At 39.9% G+C, this 25,427-nt stretch overlaps 2 protein-coding genes across 3 annotated transcripts; both read left to right on the top strand.

Moving 5' to 3' along the window:
* Nucleotides 1–8,171: 8,171 nt before the first annotated feature.
* On the top strand, nucleotides 8,172–17,758 carry LOC113144397 (alpha-1A adrenergic receptor). Its single transcript, XM_026330431.1, has 2 exons — nucleotides 8,172–9,482; nucleotides 16,620–17,758. The coding sequence occupies exons 1-2, from the start codon at nucleotides 8,510–8,512 to the stop codon at nucleotides 17,183–17,185; spliced, it is 1,539 nt and encodes a 512-aa protein (XP_026186216.1). The 5' UTR covers nucleotides 8,172–8,509; the 3' UTR covers nucleotides 17,186–17,758.
* A 5,798-nt stretch (nucleotides 17,759–23,556) lies between these two features.
* LOC113144506 (gastrotropin-like) lies at nucleotides 23,557–24,995 on the top strand. Of its 2 annotated transcripts, none has more exons than XM_026330604.2 (4): nucleotides 23,557–23,806; nucleotides 23,918–24,078; nucleotides 24,189–24,272; nucleotides 24,436–24,995. In XM_026330604.2, exons 1-4 carry the CDS (start codon nucleotides 23,740–23,742, stop codon nucleotides 24,493–24,495), a joined length of 372 nt encoding a protein of 123 aa, XP_026186389.1. In that variant the 5' UTR covers nucleotides 23,557–23,739; the 3' UTR covers nucleotides 24,496–24,995. The 2 variants fall into 2 exon arrangements, with proteins under 2 accessions (XP_026186389.1, XP_026186388.1); XM_026330603.1 differs by having other exon boundaries at nucleotides 23,575–23,806; nucleotides 24,189–24,278; nucleotides 24,436–24,510.
* Nucleotides 24,996–25,427: the final 432 nt, after the last annotated feature.

The raw sequence follows: 25,427 nt of genomic DNA on the forward strand, positions 1-25,427 counted from the left end.
CCAGCAATGTGGAGAGAAAGAGAGTGAAAAAGGGAGGGAGAGGTGGGGGCAGACAAATGAAAGCCAGAGAGAAGCCGAGACAAAATATCTAGTGTTTCAAGGTATTTTCTAGCAATAAGCTCAATCACGCCCCAGGCTCTTTACAAGCAAGTCAAAGGCTATTCATCTGCTCTTCTGTGCAGCCAAAACAGTTTGGTCTCCTCTGGCACATTGGCAGCTGAGTAACATTGATGAAATCCATTTTCTTCGCTTTTCATTACTCTTTGCTGACTGATGCCTGCTGCGGAGTCGTCCCAAAGCTGTAATGTAACAACCAGGATTTTGTTGTCCTTACATTATTGTTCTGCTCGGGTCCAAGATCCAGAAGTATGAGAATAATTTTCAAATAGTTTAAATCACATTAGATAAAAACTAATGAACCAATCCAATCAGATAACATTCAGTGTGTCAACAATACTGTTAACATTCAGGTTTACTGCCAAGCAAAAGCACGGCATTGGCAGAGTATGTTCACATTACAATGCAATCAACACATAACTACCAATAACATGACAAACCACTGTACTGTGGCTATTAGATATCATTATTAAAATTAAAATAGGTAAAATGATATGAAAAAAAAATTAATACAGGTCTGCAATTTCATCACATTATGGATTATTGCCCTGCTCACTGAATGGAACCGAATACTGTTCAACGCATTATGATAACTGATGAAAAATAATAGATCCCACTATTTAAAATCAAATCCATTCTTATCCTCACCACTGCCTTTCTCATTGCCTTTAACTCCACTGTGATGCAGCTAAGAAACAACAACCTGACAAACGCACCACTGAAAGAAGTGTGAACTATAAGAAAACTGCCTGGTTGCTGGTCATACACAAATTTCAACACAACACGGGATAAATGAGCTGAGAAGGTAATATATAATGCCTGCACTGTCGAGTATATTAAATGATAGCTAGTCGCAGCTGTGTACATAATATGCACCATTTCTGCATGTAATTCAATTTGCAGTAGAAGGCATTTGCAGAGCAGTACAAGCAGGTCATAAAATATTAGCAAACCACTGAAATGAGCATTTTGACTTATGGGGAGTGGAGAGCAGGGGTTTGTATTCATTTAGGCTTTAGGCGTCTTAAACAGCAATTTTGCACTGCAATGATCAGTGCAATACTGTGGGTTGTCAGGAAGAATCTATTTTACCACAGCTACAGATGAAGACAGATATGTTCACAGGAATTAAATTTCTAACATACGAAAGTTTTTGCTTTTTGCCCACCAAAATAAAGCAGACTTTGTAACCACTCAGTTCTTCTAAATAGTTTTAAGACATGTTGCCATTATTATCCTTCAGTGCCTGTCAGATTAATTCCCAGCAATGTCCCCAAGGACCGTTTAACTTCACTTCCCATTTTAAGTGACAATTTCTGGAGACTTGGACAGATATGTGGACTCCTGGTCCAAAATATTTCATGTTATCCCAAATAAGAAACGTTCACCAGCAGCTCTAAATGTCTGTTGTCGGGGAAACAAAAATATTAACTCAGCGTCTGCTGGCCTGGGTCTGGTTTCTGTGTTGTGGTTTTTGAGAAATGTGCTACTGGAGGCTATACCCATCACATCCATGAGCTGAGGTGTGAATCCTATCCCTTTGAAGGAAAACAGATGGGATCTCCCTTATTTTTCCATGGGTGGGTGGGTAAAGTGTTGAAAAGGATAAAAGAATATTATTCTTTATTCAAAGCATACGGAAAGCTTTATGTAGTAGCAGTCTGGTATTAACACAAACATTTTTTGGTAACATAGGCTTTATCAGATTACAAAAGCAAAATAGACATGGCAGCTGCTTAGTTAGTCGGGCATTTGTGGCAGAACAAGTCGTAAACATAACATTGAGAAATTATTACACTGTAAAGTTAAAATGTCAAGCATGTTAGCAAACAATGTTTTGTTGACACATCTAGCAGACAGAGAACAATATTAGCATTCCTCCGCAGCAGTGATGTGTCGGTTCTGAACGAACTGGCTCTATGAGCTGGCTCCTTCATGTGTATGATGGGAGCCAGCTTCTGTCTGAGCAGTGATTTAGATTTTTTTTTTTTGTTGTTTTGCTTTGTTTGTTTTTTTTGTTAATAACAGGGTGACCTGTCTGCCACACGGCTCAGCCACAGGCACTCCAATGAGCTAATGTGGCGGTAGTGGTCTAGAGCACAGAGACGTGGAGTGGAAGTGGACAAGATGCATTGTGTTTAGTGCTTGTAGCAAAACTAATTTTCAGTGGTTAACATGAACAAAATATTCAAGGTGTAATAATGCAACAACACTAATGAAAAGGTTGAACCAAAGTGAACTAAAACAGTAAAGCTGTGGGCCTTAAAACAAAAACAATGAGCTTGAAAAGACACATAAAAGCTCCAAACAGCTGAGGGGTAAGAGCTGAGGTGAATCATGAATCTCTGTTAGTCACCCACTGTGGCTGATCCTTTTCACATTACATGTAGTCTATCAAGCTACTGTCTATAGAAAATATTGATGACTGCAACCTTAAGGGGTACTGTCTTTCATAGAAGACCTGTTTTCAATTTCAGCTGATGGTTCTTCTGGTCATAAGTAGCTCATACTAACCACAACAAATCTTGCTGATTAGTTCCAGCATTAGCAACAACTAGCTTCGAAACTAAAACTCCCTCTTTTCCTTTGCCTAGAGAGCGAGCACCACCACTAACAGAGCAGATGAAATGGTGCTTGAACCAGGATGACCCAAGAGAGCAGCCTCTCCACCAGCCCAGCCTGACAGGTCACCTTGGCCTTGGTGAGTTAAGGAGGCAGACGGAGTGTGATGCCGATGGAGTGAGTGTTTCTGGTTTCATCTAATGGGAACTTACTTGAACCACAGACTTACATTGCAGTTCTCTCATCTGTTTTTCTCATTTTCACGCCCTTTTTCAACTCAGCAGTCTGGATACAGTAAACCGCCAATAGCTGACACACAAGCCCCAAAGACGAAAATCCAGAGGACAACGTTCATGCCTTATATTTACAGATTGTGCCTTTTGTATTCAAAGTTGTTTACAGGCTTAAATCAAGATGAAGCTAAAAATGCATGTTACATTATAAAAGTTCATCATATCTTAGTCTTACTATTTTACTTGCAGTGTTTAGGGGGTTTTAAAAAATTAGTAGTACTGCTGCAAAAATAAGGTATTAACATGGCTGACGAGAAATATGGTCTATTGTATAAGTGCAGGTACACAGTGAGGTTATTTTTACAGATATTACTCAAAACGTGCTGAAATAAAACTTCCTCTGATGGAGGCAACTGTGAAAGCTGATGATCTCTCCAGGTATCAAGAGTGACAGTGGTGGAAGAGCTAATCGTGTATCATGGCTGCTTCAGTCTATTTCTGGTTGTTCCAAAACCATATTACGAATCCCAAAAAACAGTTATACAACAAAAAGTATTTTCTGGGACTTGGCATATTACACAACATTAGCCATATATGGTGTGGGAGCAACTACACGACCAGGCAGCAGGAGCCCACTCATCCAGGTGGGCCGCTATAGATTAGGCCTGTGTGTGGGCTTCACTACCAGCTGGCACCTATCTGCCTATTGATGGGATGAAAACATCAACAAATCTATAAGAGTTTTGTCCTAAAATGAAAACTTTATGTTATATAAATGCTGATGCTCAACTGATAGATTTTTTAAACCTGTATTTAAAACACTCAGATTAGCAATCCCATATCCAAGGGAGACATGTTGCTCAGAATCGATGTCAATTGGGTCAAAAGCTGATTGTTGTCCATTTAAAATAAAGTGTTGATATCTCCTATGATTTTGTTTATTGCGTTGAAGTACTTCTATTTTACTTTTTAATTCCATATGCCACCTGATATTTGCTAATTGATCTTATACTATACCGCCTCACTATAAAAGGAAACAATGTACAGCTACTACATTATAGTTGCCTGACAGTTGTAGTTACTTTTCAGATTTCACATTTTGCTAGATACAATGGGATCATAAAATACAACGCGTTTTTAAAACTTAGGGTTCTCAACACTTTTGGCTTGTGATCCCTTATGGAGAAGCATGTGTGCTGTTGGGCCCCTTCATCTTTCAGATGTTTCAGGTTTCAGAAATGTTGTTAGTCGTTCCACCAAATAGTGATTTCCCCTCTAAACTACTCACATGGTTTCATTTACATAACAGTTTAATGCCCAGAGGGGCTAAAACTGCAATATGTCATAAAAAACTAAAATATGAGGAAAGTCTTGAATATGAATACAGTTTTAAGTTTTTTCTTTTCCCTCTCCCAGTATCAGTTCACAATCCCCACATTACAGTAAAAATTACCTTTAACTTGCCAGCTACAACAGTAAAATGCTCCTTACACACTGATGCATTATTCTGCAGCACAAGTACTTTTGCTTTTGGTACTTTAAGTACACTTTGCTAATAATAGTACACTTTTCCTTAAAAAGGAATTTGTCTTTGCACTGATGTATTGGTGTGGTGCTACTTAAATTAAGGATCTCAATGCAACACTGGTTAGTCAGAAACTGTTTCAAACCTTACAAGCATCAAATCTGTCAGGTACACTGTTACAACACTGTGATAGCACCGTTTATCACAGGACCCCCGCTAGTCCTAAATCAGTCCCGTGTGTTCAGTGTGATGACAAAAGGATTTCTCTTGTTGAACCGAATAATTCTGAACACATGGTGTCAGCGCGCACAGCATTGCCACGACACAACCAGTGTGAGGCAAGGCCTTGAAAAGAAGGTCAAAAGGGGGACTCTCAACTCTTAACACTTCACAGCAGGAAAAAGATTTAACCCAAATGGTTGACCCCAAAGAGTCTGATGCACGAGATCTGGACACTGTCCAGAAATTTAATGAACTATGGTTATATATTAAACTGAGTAATGTCACACAGTTTCACTTGCTCAAAGTTTGAGAAATAATCCTTAAAATATAACTTGGAAAAAAATAATTGTGAAAAGAAATTACATTATCTCTGAAATTACAAAATATAGTGGCCTAAATAGGAAAACTGCTTTATCTACAGTCTAGAAAAATATCTTTAGTCTCATTTGATTCATGTTCAATGGATTAACATAATGACAAATTACGATGCAAAACCAGGAGTCATGTCTTTAAAAATAAAGTCAATTTACTCCATGACTTATGTAATTGAAGATTCATATTGTTTGTCCTACCAAGGAAAAAAAAAAGTTGATCTTCTTGAACTTAAGGCAAATCCTCACTACTGAAGCACAGAGAATTTGCAGCGAAAGAAAAGAAACTTCTCTTACCCAGAGCACTTGGCAGCATGCTGAGCAGCAGGAGCTTTCATCTTATTTGAAAGCTTAGTGTATTCAGTCAAGTGAAATGGGCAGTGAAATGCACTTCATCTCAGTACTAAAATCCAGTGTCAGATATGAGTTGATATATATTCCAGATGATTCATTTTTAAGATAGATGCCTGTTAGAAAAACAGAGACAGTGTGCCTGATCCTCTCTGAAGGAATGCTGCCCCACACTGAAAAAAAATCTAAAACTTAGGGATGTCTTGATTTACAGCTGGGGGCTTTACTGAGCACCGAACAACCTAAAGGTCCATGTATGAATCCAACATTCAAACATTTTGGTTGGACGTGTTAGTCAATTCATTCAGAGGTTTTAAGTTGGACTTCAAAGATCTTTTGGGAACTCTGAAACCATAAAGAGACCAAAGTTGTTTAAATAATGTTGGTTCACGAGAGGTTAGTGCTCTCATTGCAGGGGACTTTGGTTATTGCATTATTTTGTTTATTACCACAATATGAACCCATAACATCATAATTACACCCAACTTTATAAGGACCAGACTCCAAGAACAACTACAAGTTTTGCTGGCATTACTGTAAACAAAACTTTCTTGTCAACTACATCAACCCTGAGATGAAAATCAGCCAGAAAATGGTGGAAACAATTTTGAGCGCTACACTGAAACACATAAACTTGAGAAGAAGGTGGAGGGGAGGACAATATAAACCAGGGGTGCCCAATGCATGTTCCTTGAGGACCACTGCCCTGGTTGTTTCCAACTATCCCTGCCTTGTCCACTGCTTCCCCACTCCACCCCCAAGTTTATCTTCAAGCTCCTGATTGACTGAACATACCTGATGCAGGTAAACTGCAGTTCGTAGGGCAGGGATAGTTGGAAAAGAATCAGGACAGTGGCTCTTGAGGAACGTGAGTTGGGCAACCCTAATATAAAGGGACAGCCGTTCAAAATCAGACATACTATTTGTTTTTAGAGAAAGTATAGTTTGATTTGTGTATGTTATTTATTTATTTATTAGAAAGTTCAACCTCTGTAAACCCTTAAAAGACACCTTTCCACCCACGGGACACATGGTCTTGGTGGAGCGACTTTAGGTGTGTTTTATTTTATACTGAACTGTCTGTGGAGTCTATTCTTCCAAATAATGTAGAAAGCTTATTTTTGTAGTGCCATTATAAAACACTGACACAGTAGTGGTTCAGACTTGTGGCTTTGGCTCTAAATAGTTTTTCTCTACTGCAGGTCTTATTTTCTACTATTATGCCAAAAAAAAAACATGGATGAGTCAAGACAAAACTGACATTTCTACCATGTTTGTGCTGTCATAACCTTAGGTCTATATCGCTTACTCATTTTGAGTTTTTGAATGCAAAATTAATGCATTTCAAAAGAGACTAGGGTTATGGCGATACTGAAAAGAGTTGAAGTAAAGTAACTTTTTATTATTTTGGATAGATTATATCCAAACTTTGCACTCCCTAAATCACTTCGTGCAAACCCCCATTAAATGCTTGTCCTTTCCTCTATCCGCTCGTTTGGTTGTTGTTTTTTTGTTTGAGTTTCTGCTGAGACTGTTCATGTTAATTGTTTTGAATATGCATTAGGTGAAAGTTGTCACTTTGAAGTTTAGCTGTGAAAGACTTGTTAAATAGCATGAAATTTAATTGAAGTGACCACCTGAAAGAACAAAACAAAGGATCCATTATAGATATATACAAATAAAGACTGGGGTTCTGATTGGATAAAAATCATGGTGCATGAAAAAACATCTTTCACCCTTTAATGTCCCTTTATAAAGGGCTTAATTTTAAAGAACGGAGTAAATATTCAGAAAAAAATGGACTAAACGTTGATTTTATATTTGTCAGTTCAAATTTTAAAAACATCCCAAATCTTCATGCTACAACGGTTCAAAAGATAACAAAAGCTATAAACATTCCTGGGAAAAAGACGATAAAGTCGACAAAGATTACGACTAAAGACTTATGTTTCAAACAAAAAATAAGGATGATTAATGAAAAACCCGAGCACTAAAGGTTGTAAATCTCTAGCGTGTAATCTGGTGGATGATTAAAAGCCACCTTCACAGAGTTTTAAAGTTTCCTTACTTTTTTTTCTTCTATATTTGAATCACAAAAGTTGCAATTCTTTGACAGGTGTTTGCTAAAACCAGTTCCTCCGCCAGCATTACACTGAGTAGTCAAAAAACCTCAGTGTTAGGAATGTATATGTATCTCAACTTCACCCATTAAATCAGTCACTCCTCACTAACTGAGCTCCCAGCCAAAATTAGATTATTATGAGAAGCTCTTTACCAAAATAGGAATTTATCTGACATAAACTACCTGTTAAAACAGATGTGATTATTTTATCTAGTCCTACTTTTAAATTTTAACAACCTTCAACATTTAAGTTTTTATGTTGCCTGAAGTTGTCTGACAGCGCTAGATGTTTTATAAGGAGCACACAGACCCAATAAGTACAGCTTTAATCCCATGTTCCAGTTATTTATGGCTAAGTTTATCTTCAATCAAATCATTTTTTCTGATGCAATTAAAGCACGTTGCCCCTTTCCTGAACTTCAGTCTAAAAGTGAATAAAGTTAAGGTGGTTTTGGCTCAAGTCACTCATAATTCTCCAATTACGCACCCTCCCACCGTGAGGGAAAAAAAAAAAAAAAAAAAAAAAAAAACTTTAGAAATACCATGAGGCGCTTCTCCCAAAACGCGCAATTCTCCACTACGTCCCGCAAAGTTGCGTAAAGTGATGCAAAACGTTTTATACATTTTCTGTGGAGTCACGGCTCTCGTGTAATAATGCGTCATGTGCGCTTCATAGGCTCGTTGCGTAGATATGTTTGGTCAGTATATGACAGAGCTGTGCGTGGTGGAGAGGAGGCAGGAGATCACTGCTGCCCCCCTCACTTCTCCACTGAGCCCTCAGGAGAGAGAAAGCAAGGAGGACTGCATGGGGACCGCACGGCTGCACAGTGAACGCTTTTCTCTGATGAAACATCTCAGCGCTGATGTAGAAACGGAACTGCAAACACGCAGTTAAACCATGCAGACTTGGATCGTATGGCCAGTTTATTTATGTCGACCACAGCTCTTTCGTGAGTTACACTTCCAAGTGATCTGAAGCCTGCTATGGAGGATCTATTGAACCACAATGAGTCTGAGCACTGACAATGCCACAAACTTGTGGAAAAATGGTTCCTCGGAACTCGACTGGACACCGGGCTCGTCCTCACAGGTCAACTTCACTAACAGCTCCAGAGGAAACCACTCGCATCCCAGCGAGGTGGAACTCATCCGAGCCATCCCGCTCGGTTTGGTGCTGGGGGCTTTCATCCTATTCGCCATCGCAGGCAACATCCTCGTCATCCTCTCGGTGGTGTGCAACAGGCACCTGCGGACCCCGACGAACTATTTCATTATTAACTTGGCCATCGCCGACCTGCTGCTAGGCACCACTGTGCTGCCAGTGTCCGCCACTCTGGAAATCCTAGACTACTGGGTGTTCGGCAGGATCCTCTGTGACATCTGGGCGGCTGTGGATGTGCTGTGCTGCACCGCATCCATCATGAGCCTGTGCGTAATATCCATTGACCGCTACATCGGAGTGAGTCACCCGCTGCAGTACCCGGGTATCGTGACCGAGAAGCGGGCTCTGCTGGCCATGCTCGGGGTGTGGGCGCTGTCGGTGGTCATCTCCATCGGACCTCTGCTCGGGTGGAAGCAACCGCCGTCGCCGGACGACACGGAGTGCCCCATCACCGAGGAGCCATTTTACGCGCTCTTCTCCTCTCTCGGCTCCTTCTACATCCCCCTTGTCGTTATTCTGGCCATGTATTGCCGCGTGTACATAGTCGCCAAACGGACCACTAAGAACTTGGAGGCAGGTGTGATGCGCGAAAGGATGAACTCCAGCGAGCTGACCCTCAGGATCCACAAGGGATCTCAGGTACAGGAGGAGCCCGGCAGTTCAGGCACCGGCAAAGGCCGCGCGCACCAAGCGAGAAGTTCCCTCACAGTGAAACTTCTGAAATTTTCCCGGGAGAAGAAAGCAGCTAAAACTCTGGGAGTCGTGGTCGGCATGTTTACGCTTTGCTGGTTGCCTTTCTTCCTTGCCTTACCCATAGGTAAGTAGCGTTATCAGCTGTTGCACGGTCATAAATGAAACTGAGGTCAGACAGAAAAAAAAATCCAATTTATAAACTTCACAGTATCTATTTCATTAGTTAATGATACTTACAGAGATGATTTTACAGTCATGTCAATGTCTGTAGCAGTTAAAGTGAGGGAGTTAAAAATTGCTGCAGGCCTTGTAAATCACACCCATTGCTGGAGCTATAAATCTCCTGGGTAGCATTTATTGCGGGGAAATGTCATCAGACTTATGAGTGGGCTCTGATATACTGAAGTGGTTGTTTTTACTGCAAGAAATAAAAAATGCTCATATATAATTGCAACATTTGGTACGAAAACATTGTTAGTGTTTGCCTTATGCCCTGAGTCAAAGTTAATCTGTTGAGGATGTGATGAGCTGCAGCTTGGAAACACAAGGAGTGTGTTTGCTCCTCGTGAAGACTAGTGTCTGCTCTCTGGTCTGGTCTGGTCTGGTCTGGTCTGTCATTCTAAAGCCCATGGGACCTGCTGGGCCTCCCTGATGCCACAGAGGGTGGCGACCATTCAGCACCCTGCTGAAATGGCTGCTTAAGAAACTGCAGAGGAAATTGAACAATATATCTGCGCAGTGTGAAATGTTCCTGCTGTGGGCTGTGTTGCAGTGAGGAGACTAAGAAACCATTATGTTTTCATTTAGTGATGGAGTTTGGACAAAAGGGTTCACTGAGCCACAAGCACGCCTGATGTATTTTAGATGCTGGTTTGCCCAATTCTCTGATGGTCAGGATCCAAGGTGGTGCAAATACACAAACACTGTGTACACATTACATGTGTATTTGCACCACCTTGCAACTGTGTATATATACATTTACTGTGATCGGATGAGAATGTGTTTCCAAGCTGCAGCTCATCGCATCCTCACAGGGACACACACACACACACACAAACACACACTCTAACACTTGGGTAGATTCACTACAAGCAGTGTCACATCATGGCACTGGCCTCAAGGCATTTCAGTGAGAAACAAAAAGGGTCTAACAATTGTAGTTTTCAGTCCTGATTTGCAGATCTGAGAAGTGAATGAGAGCAGCGTGTGGGAGGGATTTGAGGTTCAGGGGTCTCTTTTATGTAACACTAATCAGCAAACTGCCAAGAAACCCCCTAAGAATATCTTTTTCTATACAATCTCTGGTGTAGAATACTAATAACATTGTGGCAAAGCACCATACAGTGTTATTTTATGCAAATATTTATCAAGCCCAAAAGAAAGAAAAGCATTCAAACAAGTCCAGAAGTTTTCAGATGGGGAAATTCGGCATAATGTTACTGCTATCCACTCACAGCAGGAGGCTAAAGCGGCTGTCTCTCCAACAAGTGAGCATCCTTTATTTCTTAAAAGGCAATTTGTAAGAGATGTTTAAGTTTGTGCCTCTGCTCCCTGCTGCGATTTATGCCCGAACCTAAATGCTAGAAATTTTATAGAGCAGTTCTCCCCGAGTATTCATTAGCCTCCACCCACAGAGTGGGATTTCCTTTCGCACACTTGTTATTACCCTGCTACTTCCCTCTGCATTCAGTCACTGACATGCACTGTAATGTATGTGGAGTCTCTGACCGGTGGATGGCGTGTGTGTTTTGCTTTGTGGGCCTGTTGAGGGTAACGGCAGACTGTGTGCAGGTAGATTCATGTGTGTCGAGTGACTGTCCATGTGACTCTGGCTGCTTCTTCTCCATCACTGCAGATTTTTTTTTTTAAAAATCAATTAATTAAAGCTGTAAATACGAGCAAGACTGTGACCTCTGAAGTCTCAACCTCTGACCATATGCAACTTACACACATGAGCTCTCTCCTTCATGATCAATCTCAACTTTTTGATTCAACATCTATAAATGCCTTGTTTTTGTACATAAATGGCAAGCACAGAGCTACAAGTCCCACAGTTTGAGTCATTCCGTTTTGAACTGTCGCCGTCTCCTTTTACGCCTTTAACTTGGAGCAAAGTAAGTTATACAGACAGGACTATAAACACTACAGCAAAATCAGTGTTACTCCAAGAAGGTCTGTCTGGACAAAAAGCAGCCCAAAATTTCACACACGCTCACCGTGAGCTGTCTAACTTCACTTGTTTGTCACTAAGGGTGACAGATCTGAACCTAAGTTATTTCATAACACATTCTTGTATCAAATTATGAAGTAAATACACAGTAACAACTTAATTACAGTAATAAACAAGATTGCTGCAGCAAGGGACCAAAAAAGGCTTTCTAAGAAACTAAACGAGCCAATTAAAGCAGCCACAGACCATGCATTTGAGAGCACAGTCTTATCTTTGATAACAATATCTTATCAAAACTGTAGCTGTCCTTCAACCAGGTCTCTAACAAGTCTGTTAAACAGTAGGGTGGGCAATATACCAATTTATAGACTACAGAAATTTGTCAGTCACTGAATATTTTAACATGCTTGACAATCCTGCAAACATTTTTAGGTGTTTCTAAGTGCACAATATTGGATTTTACTGGATTTCTACCTGCTTTTAAGTACCACAGTCACAAGCAGACGAACAGCATACAAGTGGAAGAAATATACAAATATATTATCTACAGTGCTGTAACTAATGCACAGGACCTGTAAATCTTAATTGTTTAATCAGGAAAACAATACCCAATAAATTTCTACAGTATTGGGTATGTATGTCCAAGGCTAAAAAATAATCAGTTTACTATCTTGTAAGACAAGGAAATGCAGCTCATTTTCACATCTCAGTAGCTGGAAGCTGCCAGTTTTTGACATTGCTAGAAAAATTACTTCCTGGCAATTATTTCCCCATCCATCAACTAACCAGTTAACTGACTAATAAGTTGAGCATACAGATAAACAAAGACAAATGTACCCATGTTAATATAAGCATATGAAAAACATGGAAAATATTGTAACTTCAGTATAAGTTAAAGGAAGACATGAGAAACGCTGAAGATTTATTCAACAGACTGGTCTACATTTAGATGTTTCATTGAGCCATTGTCTCTTACTCTCCTCTTCCAGCTTAGCTGACTAAAAATCATTAGTCCCCTGGGGGGGGGATACATGTGTCATTTCATTGCACACATTTCCTGCTTTTTAACACCCAGGGCAGGCACTAATGTCCTGTGAATGGCTCACATTTAGCAAGTAGTGCAAGTAATGTACCCAAATGTGAGAGAAACCAACACTTAAAGGTGTTGTTTCTGTGTACGTGCGTTTTCCGAAGACATACTGCGTCTGTGCACGGGTGTGTACGCAGACACTTGTTTTTCGTTACATTGAGCCGGCCAGGCCTGTGCTCCAGGGCTAATTGAAATAGTTTTTGAACGGGAAAAATAATGAGAGTGCTCAGTGTCTCAGCGACAGAGAAGAAAGGAGGTGGCAGAGCTGAGCTGGAGGGGCCACAGGAGAGCAGGGGTGAAGGCGAGGGTCCTTGGGACGTCAACCCAATTTTCCAAAAAAAGCTTCATGCTATGGTTTCATTGAAAGCAATCTGTGAGGGCAATAACATTTCTGTCCTCTTAGATCAAGACATATTAATCATATTTATAGGTGTGTTATGAAACAGGATGTGTGAGTTTTTGGAGAGCAGATTGTATGGGTGAGTGTGTGTGTGTGTGCGTGCATGCGTGTATGTGTGTGTGCTCTACATGGCACAGAGTAGGTATCACTTCTTCCAATTAGTGAGAATAACAGGATGCTTTGTTTTGTTAAGATGTTCCTGTGTTTCATGGTGAGATGTGTGTGCATGTGCCTGTCCTCAGGAAGGAGGTGCAAACATTTTGCTTAGCAGAAGGGGTGGGACCACCGTCAGTAACCCTCACACAGCTATCTATATGCCATTGTCTTACAGCAAAGCCCTTAGTTTATACTATAGCCTTTCAACATAAACAGCAGTCTTCAAAAGACAAAAACAGACCACATTCACACAGAGCTTAAACATACAAACATGTACCATATCTGGCCACAGGAAGGTCTGTTGTCACTCAGATTTCTTTCTGCATTTCCTACACTTTAATCCTGTGCCAGTGTGGAAAGGAGGCAGAGGAACATGCTAGCCCATCTTTTGGTCTCTTGGGGCCTCCAGATGTTTTAGGTGTCCTTCCTGGGAGACAGGCAGAGCCACACAGCTATGGCTGTGGAAAGTTTTTATTTACTATTTCACTGCTTTACTGTATTTAATTGACAAAATAATCAGGTTAATATCAAAAATAATTGCAGGTTTGACACAAAATAAGGCAATATATAGCTGCTTTAAGACTTATCAAAATGTGCTGGTGCATTCCTACCATCACCCATCTTTCTACTCAAGTGGATTTGTCATCATAAACTTGCCACATACTATAGAAAAATGGTTGCTTAATTAGCCAGAATGAAAAATTATTACAGTAATTACCTCTATGTTTTACCTATTTATCATGTAAAATAAAACTTCTCATGGTTAGTTCAGTCAGATTATTAATTGAATTGTATTAATTTAATTGGATAGCCCGTTAGAGTTAAGTTTAATCAGAATAACACAAAAGAGGAAATCAGACGTCTGAAGCTCAGTTATTGCCAACCAGCTACCATGATGGCAAGACAGACCAATTGAGATAGACATAGACGAAACTGAAATAAAAGACAGACCAAGTTTTTAATTCCACCCTACTTGCTCAGTCACAGACATAACTCTCAGTTATGTAATCACATTTAAGTGGCTGTCCAGAAGCAAAAATAGCATGTGAAAATACCAGCCACCAAGAAAAAACCCATTCATCTTCAGCACCGACGACTCAGGGAGCACACTCAACATTCTCAAACAAAAATCTGACCACACAAACTTACATCTACATGCACGGAGCTTTTATTGCCATCAACTGCAAGCCACTGATTAATGAAAGTTGGAAGTGACATTTCCTCTTATTGTTTCACAATTACTTTCACTCAGATTAACAAATTCACTGGAGTACTGTACATGTGTATGACTCTGTGTGTGTGTGTGTGTGTGTGTGTGTGTGTGTGTGTGTGTGTGTGTGTGTGTGTGTGTGTGTGTGTGTGTGTGTGTGGTTTTCTCTGGACCTTGAATGGTAACAGTGTAGGACATTTTAGATTATTTTCTACTCAAAGTGAACATAACCCCCTTTGAGGCAGTTATTATTTTCAACCAATAATACCTTTTCACCCCTAGGCTATGTATTATATAATGTAGCTTGCAGTGCTTAAAATAACTTAAAGCTGTTGATCTGATATTCATGAAGCAGCGGGCTCAGGTGTCTGTCTATATCTTACCAGAGGTAATTTCACACATGAAAGCCTGAGATTATAGTGCACCCTCAGTGTCTCAACAAATTTGATATTAATTTAAGAGTGTGGGTTGGTGTAAAGAAACAGTATTACTCGCATCGGCCTACACACACTGATCTCACACTCGCTGTATTTATTAATTCCCTGTTTTTATCCTCAGGCTTCCCCCTGTAATTTCATTAACTTGTAAAATATTCATCCACTATTTTAGCATAGCCACAGTGGGGGGGGGGGGGGGGGGGACAACACAAAGGTAAGATCTTGCAATTTAGCACAGGCAAAACTCAATTATTGGGACATATGACAAATAGAATATTTGATGGTGGCATTTTCTTTGTTATGATTGCCTGTAACTGTGGGAAATGTCTTCTTTGCCTCCTCAAATATAAATATTTACAGACAAGTGCCCTATACCTGTGTAAATATCTGCAACAATGCTGCTTGCTGTTATCGGCAGGTGCAAAAAACAGAAAGCATGCTGTGGTCAGTGAATAGGCTGCCATTTCATTTCAACTAAAAGGTCGACCCTTTTCTCAAAGCAACACATCTGCCCCACAATGAATTCATATTAAAAAAAAAAAAAAAAAAAAATGGCTTCAGGGTCATCCCACCCTCTTTGAATGTTATGTATGTATAGAGAAATGTTTCAAACCCAACTGAACTATGACAGAGCAGCTACATTGCTTTTTGAAAAGGAAGCACTGTATCTGCTCATGAAGGTCTTTCTTTAGCGATATAAAGAGGGGAATTAAATACCCTCTCTGATCACATATTCTGTTGCTTTCCTGTCTGTAAAGGCTCATCTTATTCTTAATCAATGCTGCCACCTTCTGGATAAAATATAAGCCGCATCACAAAGACAATTGCAAGACTGAGGCTACGTTCACATTACAGGCCTGAATACTCAATTCAGATTTTTTGTTTTTAGTCATATCCAATCATCCAGTGTTGATGGGTCACATTCATGTTGGTAGGGGATGTGTAACAGGCTCCTGTGTAAGAAGGGTTGAGGTCTGAACAGCCTCACGTCCACAGATCTAACCAAAATGTGAGCTGCATGTGCACAAAAATAATGTCATCTGTGTAAATCTCACAATTTCCCTCGAAAACTGTTCAGTTATTTGTGATGGGAATTCCAGCTCATTTTCACTCGGCTCAGCTCAGCAATAAGAGTTGGCTCTTTCTGCTCTTCATTTAGTACCACTTCTGATTTTTATTTCTCAGCCAAATTATTTTAGCTGAGTTTTGACTGATGATTGAAATGTCTGCATGTACGTCATGTAAATAATTCAATGCGATTATACTAGACCTGATAATCTCCAGAATACTACTATTTCACATTATGTTTGGTATAACATCAAACATGTGTATTGATTGATTTTATTCCTAATGAACACTGTAAATTAACGTTTTGCGACAAACACTAAACGGTGCATCTGGCCTGTCTTCATCATCTGCTCTTTGTGCACACTGTGCTCTAGAGTCTCAAAACTCTGCTGTTTGCCTGGAAACCAAAGAAACAGTTTAAAACACAAAGCCTCCCTCAAATGAGATTCAGGTTTTTATCTGTGGTCTCTGAAGATGCTGTTAAGTGGAGCTTTGCACTTTGGACAAGGCCAGACTAGCTGTTTCCCCCTGCTTCCAGCCATTACGCTAACCTAAGCTAATTGCTTAGGGCTCTAGTGCTATACTAAACACACAGATGTGAGAGTGTCCAGAAGGTGAACCACAACTATTTCTGAAATGTTATAGTCTTTTCTTAAAGATTAAATTTGGGCTTTCAGTATAAAGCCATTAGCACCGACTGAGTGTTTTCTCTGTTTTCTGCTCTCCCCAGGGTCTTTCAATGTGAACTTGCGCCCACCAGATCTCCTCTTCAAAGTGATTTTCTGGCTGGGCTACTTCAACAGTTGCCTGAACCCCATCATCTACCCTTGCTACAACCGTGAGTTTAAACTGGCCTTCATCCGCATCATAAGATGTCAATGTCACCAGCGTAAACGTCCCGGCTGGAGAGCGTACAATTACCGCTCCTCCAACTTCAGCTCCTCTGAAAACTCACGCAAAGGTTCTACAGATCACAACTCCAGCTGCCTGAACGGGAGCCAACGTACTCTGCCATCCTCAGCCAGTCCAAGCCCCAGCTACCTGAGCAAGGGTCTCCCACCTTGCCCTGAGGGGGAAACATTATACATCTGGGGGGCCACTACTCCAACTCCCTCCACACCCAACCTGCTGCCTGGCAGTGCCACAGACTGCCAGCGGGGAGCTCTGAGAGGGGATGTCAGAGGAAGGAAAGCAGCTGAAGAAAACACTGGTGGTGTTTTCTCATTCTCCTTTGGGAAGAATAGGGACAAAGGAGGGGTTAACAGAGACAGCATCGTGCCCGAGGACAAGGTGTGAGTGCTGACCTGAGACCTGTTTACTGACCTGAGACTTGTTCAGTCTTTATAAAATCACCTACAGAGTGTGGTTGATTCCACAAGTTTGCTGCGTTCACTGTACATGGTCCCATGATCATTCACCTGTCAGTGGATTATCAGTGTCATTAGTGCTCAATGTGAGGTGACAATAACTGAGTTATGACTATGCTGCTGTATCACAGGTATTTTGTCCTCTGTTACTGTTCCTGTGGTTGACATAGGAAGGTTTCCTTCAATGGACATTAACAGGTTGCAGAATGTTAATCGAAGTCACTGTTTGTTACCCTCTTTGGGACTTCAAACTCACCAGTGCATGTACTTGGATTAAACTAAAACAAAATATGAAAGAAAAAGGACACGATTTCCAAAACACAGCCACCATTTCATCCCTTTAAGTTAAGAATCCATGTATGCCCTGTAAAAAAGCCTGAACACAACCAAGAACCTGATTCGTGTGAAATGTGTAACATGTCAAATGATCACCTTTCTATTGCAGTCACTTGATATCTTCATGGTATGTTGTGGAAATAAAGTATAACCTGGTTTATATGCTGTGCGCACAATCAGATATCATAATGTTTATATGTTTGATGCTCAAAAAGTTCAGAATATCAATATTAGAAATGTGATTGATACATGAATAAACTTAGATGGTTGCTCAAACGCTGCTTGGAGGCAAATTCTCTGATCTCCCTGTAACTCCACACGTTTATATATTATTATTACATCAGATATTATGTTGATAAAACACCAGCTATAGTTGTTATCATCTAGAGGAGACACGCACCCTGAGTGAAGAGATGGGAGTAAACATTAAGCAGTTATTTATGAGAGCATTTCTAGTGGGCAGAGGGTTTATTGACAGACATATAACTGTACTTGCCCATACTGACTCCTGGTGCATGACAGTGAAATATTTTCTCATGATGGGGTTTGTTATGACCGAAAATCATTACTGTGCATCCACGCATAAGCAAACAAATATATATATATATATTTTTTTTTTTTTTTTTTTTTTTTAAAAGAAAAAATCTGGAATACATTACAGGACATGCACCTTCATGTGCTGGAAGAATCAAAACCAGTTTAGATGAACCAGTAACCAGTGAATGTGTAATAAGTAAGTGGCAGCTTGATTCTTACTGCATCAAGATTTCCATCCCAGTGAGCAAGACCTCAAATAGCCACAGTCAAACTAAAGAGGCAGCAATTCTGCTCCATTTCATAGTAAGACTGTTGGAATCTGCATCGTATGCCTGCTCCAACCTGTCATCCTCATGGGAAATCTTTTCATCACGGCTGCTGTGGCACATTACCAAAGCCTCCAGACACCCTCCAGTGCTTCTGTTGTTTCCCTGGTAGTGGACTTCCTAGTTGCAATGCAGTGGCAGAGTTTGTGTTTTAATATAAACAGTAGCACTCATCTGTCCCATTGAGAGCTAGGGTATTGAAAAACTGGATTTGAGGCTCACCGATCCTGGTACACACCAAAATTTGTCAAACTACATGCCTCCAGCTTGTCAGCCAACCATTCTGTTTAAAATGTGTAGACTCAGGGCCAATACAAGGCAACCCTCACGACAATCCCAGCATTGTGTTTTTCAGACTTTGGAAAGCCCCAAAGAGGAACCTCTTATGGGTAATACGGATTTAAAAATAAAATCTTAAAATAAGTGCACTGCCCCATTCACATTCTATGTAAAACAACCTGTACAAGGCAGCTACTGTATGTAGGAAGCCTGTTCAGCCTTAGCTGGTCTGTTGTTTCTCTAACAGCCATCAATGAGAACATCAGACATGTCCATAGAACATATAGCTGTACACTGATAAGACAATATACTGCAAGTGTCTAGTAAAAATATATTTAGGACAAAAACAAGTTATTCCTTTTCTCATTTTTAAAATATGGCTGTTTTCATCACTCTCCATCTCAAAAAGCCAAACTGATGTTAACCTTAGTTTTTGGTCTGTCTTTGTCTCTCTCTTTTTGTGCAAATAAATGTGCCCTCTTCAGTCTGGCGGGCAGTGTTTTGAACATTTAGCTGCTGACAGGTTCTGCCTGTCTAAAGTGACCACTTACTTATAATCTTAGTTAGGTGCCATGCAGGGCCAACAGACAACACGGGGTGGGGAACAACAACAGAAGGGCACTAAGTAGAAACTGTTGTGAAGGGGGGTATTATTGCTGACACCACATCCCATCCCAGTTTCTTGATTTACCCGACAATGTGTAAATTTAGAGTTAATGCATCTTGAACTCTGTCTGCAGTCGGTGTGGGGCAGCAGCTGTGTCATGCAGCTTGGACACCAAACTGATCAAAGTGGAGTCGTGAACAAAGAAACAATAAAAAGCATTAAGAGTCTTTACACGGAGCTGAGGAGAACAGCAGAGTCGAGAGATAATACTCTCATCACTACAAATGATCCATTTCACAATAATATTGCTAATGAAAAACATGCTGAAGCCTGGTGATCTGCCCAGGCTGTACCTCTCTTCACACCCAGCTTCAGCTGGGTTTAGCTCCTGGCCTTGGATGTACCAGGACAAAGGGGTAGATAATGGGTGGAAGGATTTAATGCAGCTTTAATTTACTTAAATACTTGTATTGAGTAAACCTATTGACAATCAAGGTCTTTCAAACTGTAATTGTCAGCTTGACTATTGAAGAGAATCTGGATATATTGACTGTAACCTCAATAAGATGATGAAGGATTTACATGCAGCCTCAAGTTTCCATCTCTGTGCACTAGATTTCAAACATCTGATGTCAAACAAAATGACAATAAACTCTGGCTCAGGCACTTTGCAAAGACTGAAATTATTGTCAATATTATTATAACAACAACAATTAGGCCACTAAAATAAAAAAATAAGCTAAGATAGATCTTTAACATCGACCAGCTCTGCTGAAATCTTACCTTGCTAAACATTTGGGCCTGGGAGGAGCTCAAAGGAAAATGTCTCTGTGCTTTGGAGGTGAGTGATCATTTTCCTGCTGGAAGAAGAATAAGAAGAAAAAATATTAAACATCTCAAATTTTGTCCTCTTGAAATGGTTTATATACTATAATACAGTCATTCTTCAGCAGGTAAAACCACATATAATAAACGTGTCCAACATCACAGCATGACTTCTTTGAGTTGTAGAGGATTATTTAGAGCAAAATTCAATTTTCTCATCAGATCAAAATTTATTTTCAACTTTAACCTGCACTGACAGGCTAGACCCACTAGCTGTTATTGTGCTTCTTTTTTTAAGTATGAAATTCACATTACACTAGACTCAAGATCAACAAACTAACCCAACAGAAAAGCGGCAGAAGCAAAGATTTTCAGTTTTATTCCCCGATTTCTTTTTCCTTGTCAGCACCTGATGCCTACATTATTATATTATGTAGTGCTTAATGTAGTATTGACCTGCTAGCCTCAAGCAGAGGTGAGGAGTGGGGTAAAGAGGTGTGATAAGCACACGTGACCTTAGGTATTTTTTTTCCACACCAGAGATAAAACAGAAATAATTAGTATTCAGCCTGAGCATCATCAAAAATATCTAGAATGGGGAGAAAAACCTTCCTTCTTCAGAACTAGTGCCAAATGGCTGGAAAATATCGAAAAGCATATTTTTCCTCTTTTAATCAAAATCTTTGAAAAAAGGTTGGCTGCACCTGGGGATCCAGTCAGTGGATTTCTACCTGAATTTTTGAGTTGTGATGAAAACAGCTTTTCCAAGAAGAGGCTAAACCATAGTGTCTTAAAACCAAATCCCCAAGTTAGATATTGGTCCATAACTAAATTGCAGGGCTTTTAAACATTAATTATAAAGAATTAACTTTGTTCTGTGCCAAAAGACTAAAACAAGTATCTGATCCACTGACTGAGGAAATTACAAACTGGCTTTATGAAGGGACATAATAGTTTCGTCCTAGATCCTTTGGATTATGGGCATCTAATTAGTGATGACATGGTTTTTACAGTCAGTTTTACTTTTACAGCTTTATGGTTTTGTTGATGTATTTACTGAGTTAGTCAGCTTATTTTATAATTATAACAAAGGTTAAGTTATTTTGCAGTATGGCACCTCAAAGACATTTAGAGTGAATCATAATGTCACCTCCTGTTTTTACCCAATGTCAACTCCAATGCTTTGGGACCCAGTTTCCTTTATGGAGCCTTGTGAGAAACAATTAAAAGTGTCTGACTGTCTCAACAATCAGACGAAATACAGCTTCTTTTTGTTTGTTTGTCTTTGGCTCTTTGTTTTCGCTGTGCAGTGCCTCCTGAATACAGTTCACTGCTCGAGCACCTGGGTGATGTATGTTTTGTTTCACGTGTCCATAACAAGGACTGTAGGCTGATGAGGTTTCAAACAGGGCCCAACATGTTTGTAAGGCAAAGAAAGTAAATACCCAAAGTCTGCCACGCTCCTGTGAAATACTATAAAACACTAGTGTGGCTTAGGACAAAGAGGAAATACGTACAACAACGTACAACGATAAACATTTCATTAAAAAAACGAACATTAAAATTAAAAGAAGCCTACTATAACACCGTCGACTGCTCCGCGGTGCTTGGGAGTTTTGCTTCTTACCTGTTCAGTCATTTCATGTTTGAAGCCCGTTTCCCTGCGGTTTACACAGAGCACACGCTGAATTAATGTAAACACAGCTGACATGAGCTGTTTTCTGGTCTTTCCACCTGCAGCAACAACAGTCACTGAAACACTGAAGCTGCTAAATGAAGTTGGTTAAATGTTTACGACAGTGAACCTTCGAAAACTGTGATAAAACTCAATACACGGACTGATGCGCCACGTGTCGTGTCGTGTCGTGTCGTGTCGTATCATATACAAACACACACACACATCGCGTGTTTCATTTACAGGCCGGAGTCACAGTTTCCACCTTTTATTGAAGCGACGGGGGAGAACCACGTGAGCTGCGCATTGATCTACTATGGGGGGGGGGGGGCGACGTCACAGAAAAGGTGTAAATGCGCCCGTTCTAGCTGCTTTGGATGAAAAGTAGACCCCGTTGTAGCTAAACTCTGACATGTTTTGCATCCCTCCATTGGTTTCCAGTTTTTTTTTTCTTCCTATGAATTGATTTTTGTTTAATTCTTTTTGCGTCATTATTTTCCCGTGTTTTTTAAAATGATAGATTACTCTTAATATTTTGGTAGAACTATATTTCTTATCTTTTAAACGGTTTTGTACATTATAAAGGAATCCACACACTGTTTATGAACAATATACAATATAAACTGAATCACACACTAAGGTTAGAAAATGTGACTCTGCGCTTTAAATTAATTAATGGGTAATTTCTTTATATTTCAGGGATCAGTGCACCAACCTTTCAATGCTCAAATGTAGCTGGAAGAAGCTAGTAGAACTTCAGGTCTAAGCAGGTCTACTGAATCATGTTATCACATTTCAAAGGCCATTTCTCACAAAACACCCTAGGGTGTAGTAGTACCAGTCAAGAGTACAGTCAACAGTGGGTTTTGCACCCCACTGTGAAACCCACACAGCTGGATATCAGAAGAGGTGCCTGCTAAAAAATCAGTAGCCCACAGTTCCTTGGAAATGCAATGGTCATTCCAGTAAAGTGTTGCTCTGAAGGTGGAGGCTACTTACACTCTATCTGTCAAAACATGAAATTCCCTTCCAGCTCCATGACAAATTTACAAGTTCTCTTTCATTGGTTGATTTGATGCAGAATCTAAAAAATGACAATATAAGTAGGCTACATCATGTTTTTGCCTAACTGGTTGCTGGTTTTTATCACTTACTGATTCAGAAAGTGAATAGATGTTTTTTGGAAGATTAAAGAAGTTTGGAGGTCAATGAGAGATCTAGCAGAGTAGACGACACTTAAATTACAGAGCAGTATTTTCAAAAACATGCATGTATTCAACTTGTCTCACCCATTCACTCTGACAAAGAAGTCGTTCTCTTGAAAAGATCCAGACCTCAATTACATTAGGGGCATTTTATCTTTTCATCTCACTTTTTTATACACCTCCATTGGTTCCCTTCCACTTGCAGATTTCATTTCACATCAAATGATGAGGTACCAGCGTTGCAGTGCAAGGTGAAATACCTTTCAACCAAAGAAAAAAAGGAAAGGTTAGAAAAGCTGAAAGTACCGACATGACCTCTTTTGCAGGATATTGGTAGAAAAGACATTATGTTTTAGGCATGTTCCTACAGGTTACATGCTTAAACTTGCAGGTCAAATCTGTCTCACATCACTGGAATTGAGTGATGTGAGACAAAGTGCTGAGAAAACCTGATCCTGCCAGGGACATGCTTGGGATTTTTGCCAAGACGCTGGGACTGTAGCGTAAAACAATATGGAAATACTTGGCTGTCACTGCTCACACGTGCACTAGGCTGACACATGGTGACGTATGAATGAGCGGAAAGGAAGGTTTAGCAGGAATTCAGAAAGAACAGAACAAGAGTATGCGTAGTAGGCCACTCCTTTCTTTTTAAACTCCTTCCTCTCCTTCTACATCTTCTCTTTCACCATCATGGCTTTCAGTGGGAAATATGAACTGGAGAGTCAGGAGAACTATGAGAAGTTCCTGGAAACGATTGGTAGGATTTTTTTTTTATTGATACATAAAATATGTGGATAAATGTGCACAGCTGTTACGTTTTTGATGATCTTTTTTTTTCTCATATGGAATCTCACCTGCTCCATCACAGGGCTTCTCAATGCCAAGACAGATCACAAAGTGGTAACAGAGGTAGTTCAGGATGGAAACAACTTCATCTGGACGCAAACCATCCCCAACTGGACCTGGTCCAATAAGTTCACAGTTGGCCAAGAATGTGAGCTGACAACAATGACAGGCTCCAAATTTGAGGTGAGTTCTTGAGGGACAATGGAGGAAATGAAGATTTACCAGCAAATGTCCTACATATTCACGAGTTGACATAAAGTGATCATTTCCTATGTGACTTTTTGTACCTGTAGACCCTTGTTACTATGGAAGGTGGCAAAATTTCATTACAATTTCCTCAGTACCAATTCACAGCAGAGCTTATTGAAGATAAACTGGTAATGGTGAGAAAAGTATTGATTTTTTTCACTCAAGCCAAAGCATTAAAACTATTATCACTGACACAAAGCTTCTCAACATACCTTAAATAACATAATTATATGCATTTTGTTATATTTCCATCTTGAATCATCTTTGTATTTTTCTCACCATGTCATGTAGAATTGTGTAACTCCAGGAGAGAAGGGTGTGACTTTTAAAAGAGTTAGCAAACGGATCTGATCCCGCAAGTTTCAACGTGTTGCAAAAGGGGAAAAAAGCAATATTGGAGACACACCACATCATTACTGGAGCAAGAAGAATCAACTACTCCAAAGAGCAAGTGCAGTTTTTTGTTCCAGTTTGGACTCAGAAAGAAGAGAAACCATTGATGCTGCACTGTGAAATAACTCAGCTGTAACAGTGTTTATGTCTGATCCAATAAAAAGAATTACACAAATAAAGCCTGTTTTGCTCAGCACTGATGTGATTTAACTTCAAACAGCAGTAACAACAGAATTTTCCTTTACCTGTTTTAACCCACTAATGTCATCTGATATTCTAGGCCTCAAATTAACTACAATCATCTTTTCTCTGTAGGGTATTTTAAAAGCTGTGATAGTATTGTTTTAATCCTCAGTAACTGGTAATGAAATTTGCAGCCGTCATTTGAAATGACAAGTAAACACATCTCTATCAACTTTTATGATATAGTGCTGTTAATAAAAGAAAGAACAACTGAATGCTTAAACTTTTTATTGCTGGATCATTAACTTTTCAGGTCTTCTGAGCTGAAGCTGTTCATTTTATCTTCTTGCTAATCATCTTGTTAGAGATTGCTCCCATGGTATTGACCTAAAAGAAAATAAAGATATTTCAAACAGCTGCATTCTCCTATCTGGCACACGTATATTCACCATTTCACTAGTGAAAAGGGGTACATGCTCACCTCGATAAGATTGTCACCAACCACCTCAGCAGTGTAGAGGTATTTGGGGAACTGAATTTTTAGTTTACCTCCATCCAGAGTGACAGTGGCCTGAGTAAAAGAAAAAAGGTATGATTAAATTGCAGTAAGAAAAGTCAGTGTCACATTAAAATATCTTAAAACATTTTTCAATAAAATAAACAGGGACTTACCTTGAATGTTTTGCCATCCAGAGTTTCCAGTTCAG

Source organism: Mastacembelus armatus, chromosome 10 (genome assembly GCF_900324485.2).
Source record: "Mastacembelus armatus chromosome 10, fMasArm1.2, whole genome shotgun sequence".
In the NCBI taxonomy this organism is placed as follows: domain Eukaryota; kingdom Metazoa; phylum Chordata; class Actinopteri; order Synbranchiformes; family Mastacembelidae; genus Mastacembelus; species Mastacembelus armatus.

Coding starts and splice junctions, on each gene's coding strand:
- LOC113144397 (XM_026330431.1), top strand. CDS start 8,510: ATGAGTCTGAGCACTGACAATGCCACAAACTTGTGGAAAAATGGTTCC. Junction 9,483..16,619: donor CTTCCTTGCCTTACCCATAG/GTAAGTAGCGTT, acceptor TGCTCTCCCCAG/GGTCTTTCAATGTGAACTTG.
- LOC113144506 (XM_026330603.1), top strand. CDS start 23,740: ATGGCTTTCAGTGGGAAATATGAACTGGAGAGTCAGGAGAACTATGAG. Junction 23,807..23,917: donor GAAGTTCCTGGAAACGATTG/GTAGGATTTTTT, acceptor GCTCCATCACAG/GGCTTCTCAATGCCAAGACA. Junction 24,079..24,188: donor TGACAGGCTCCAAATTTGAG/GTGAGTTCTTGA, acceptor TTGTACCTGTAG/ACCCTTGTTACTATGGAAGG.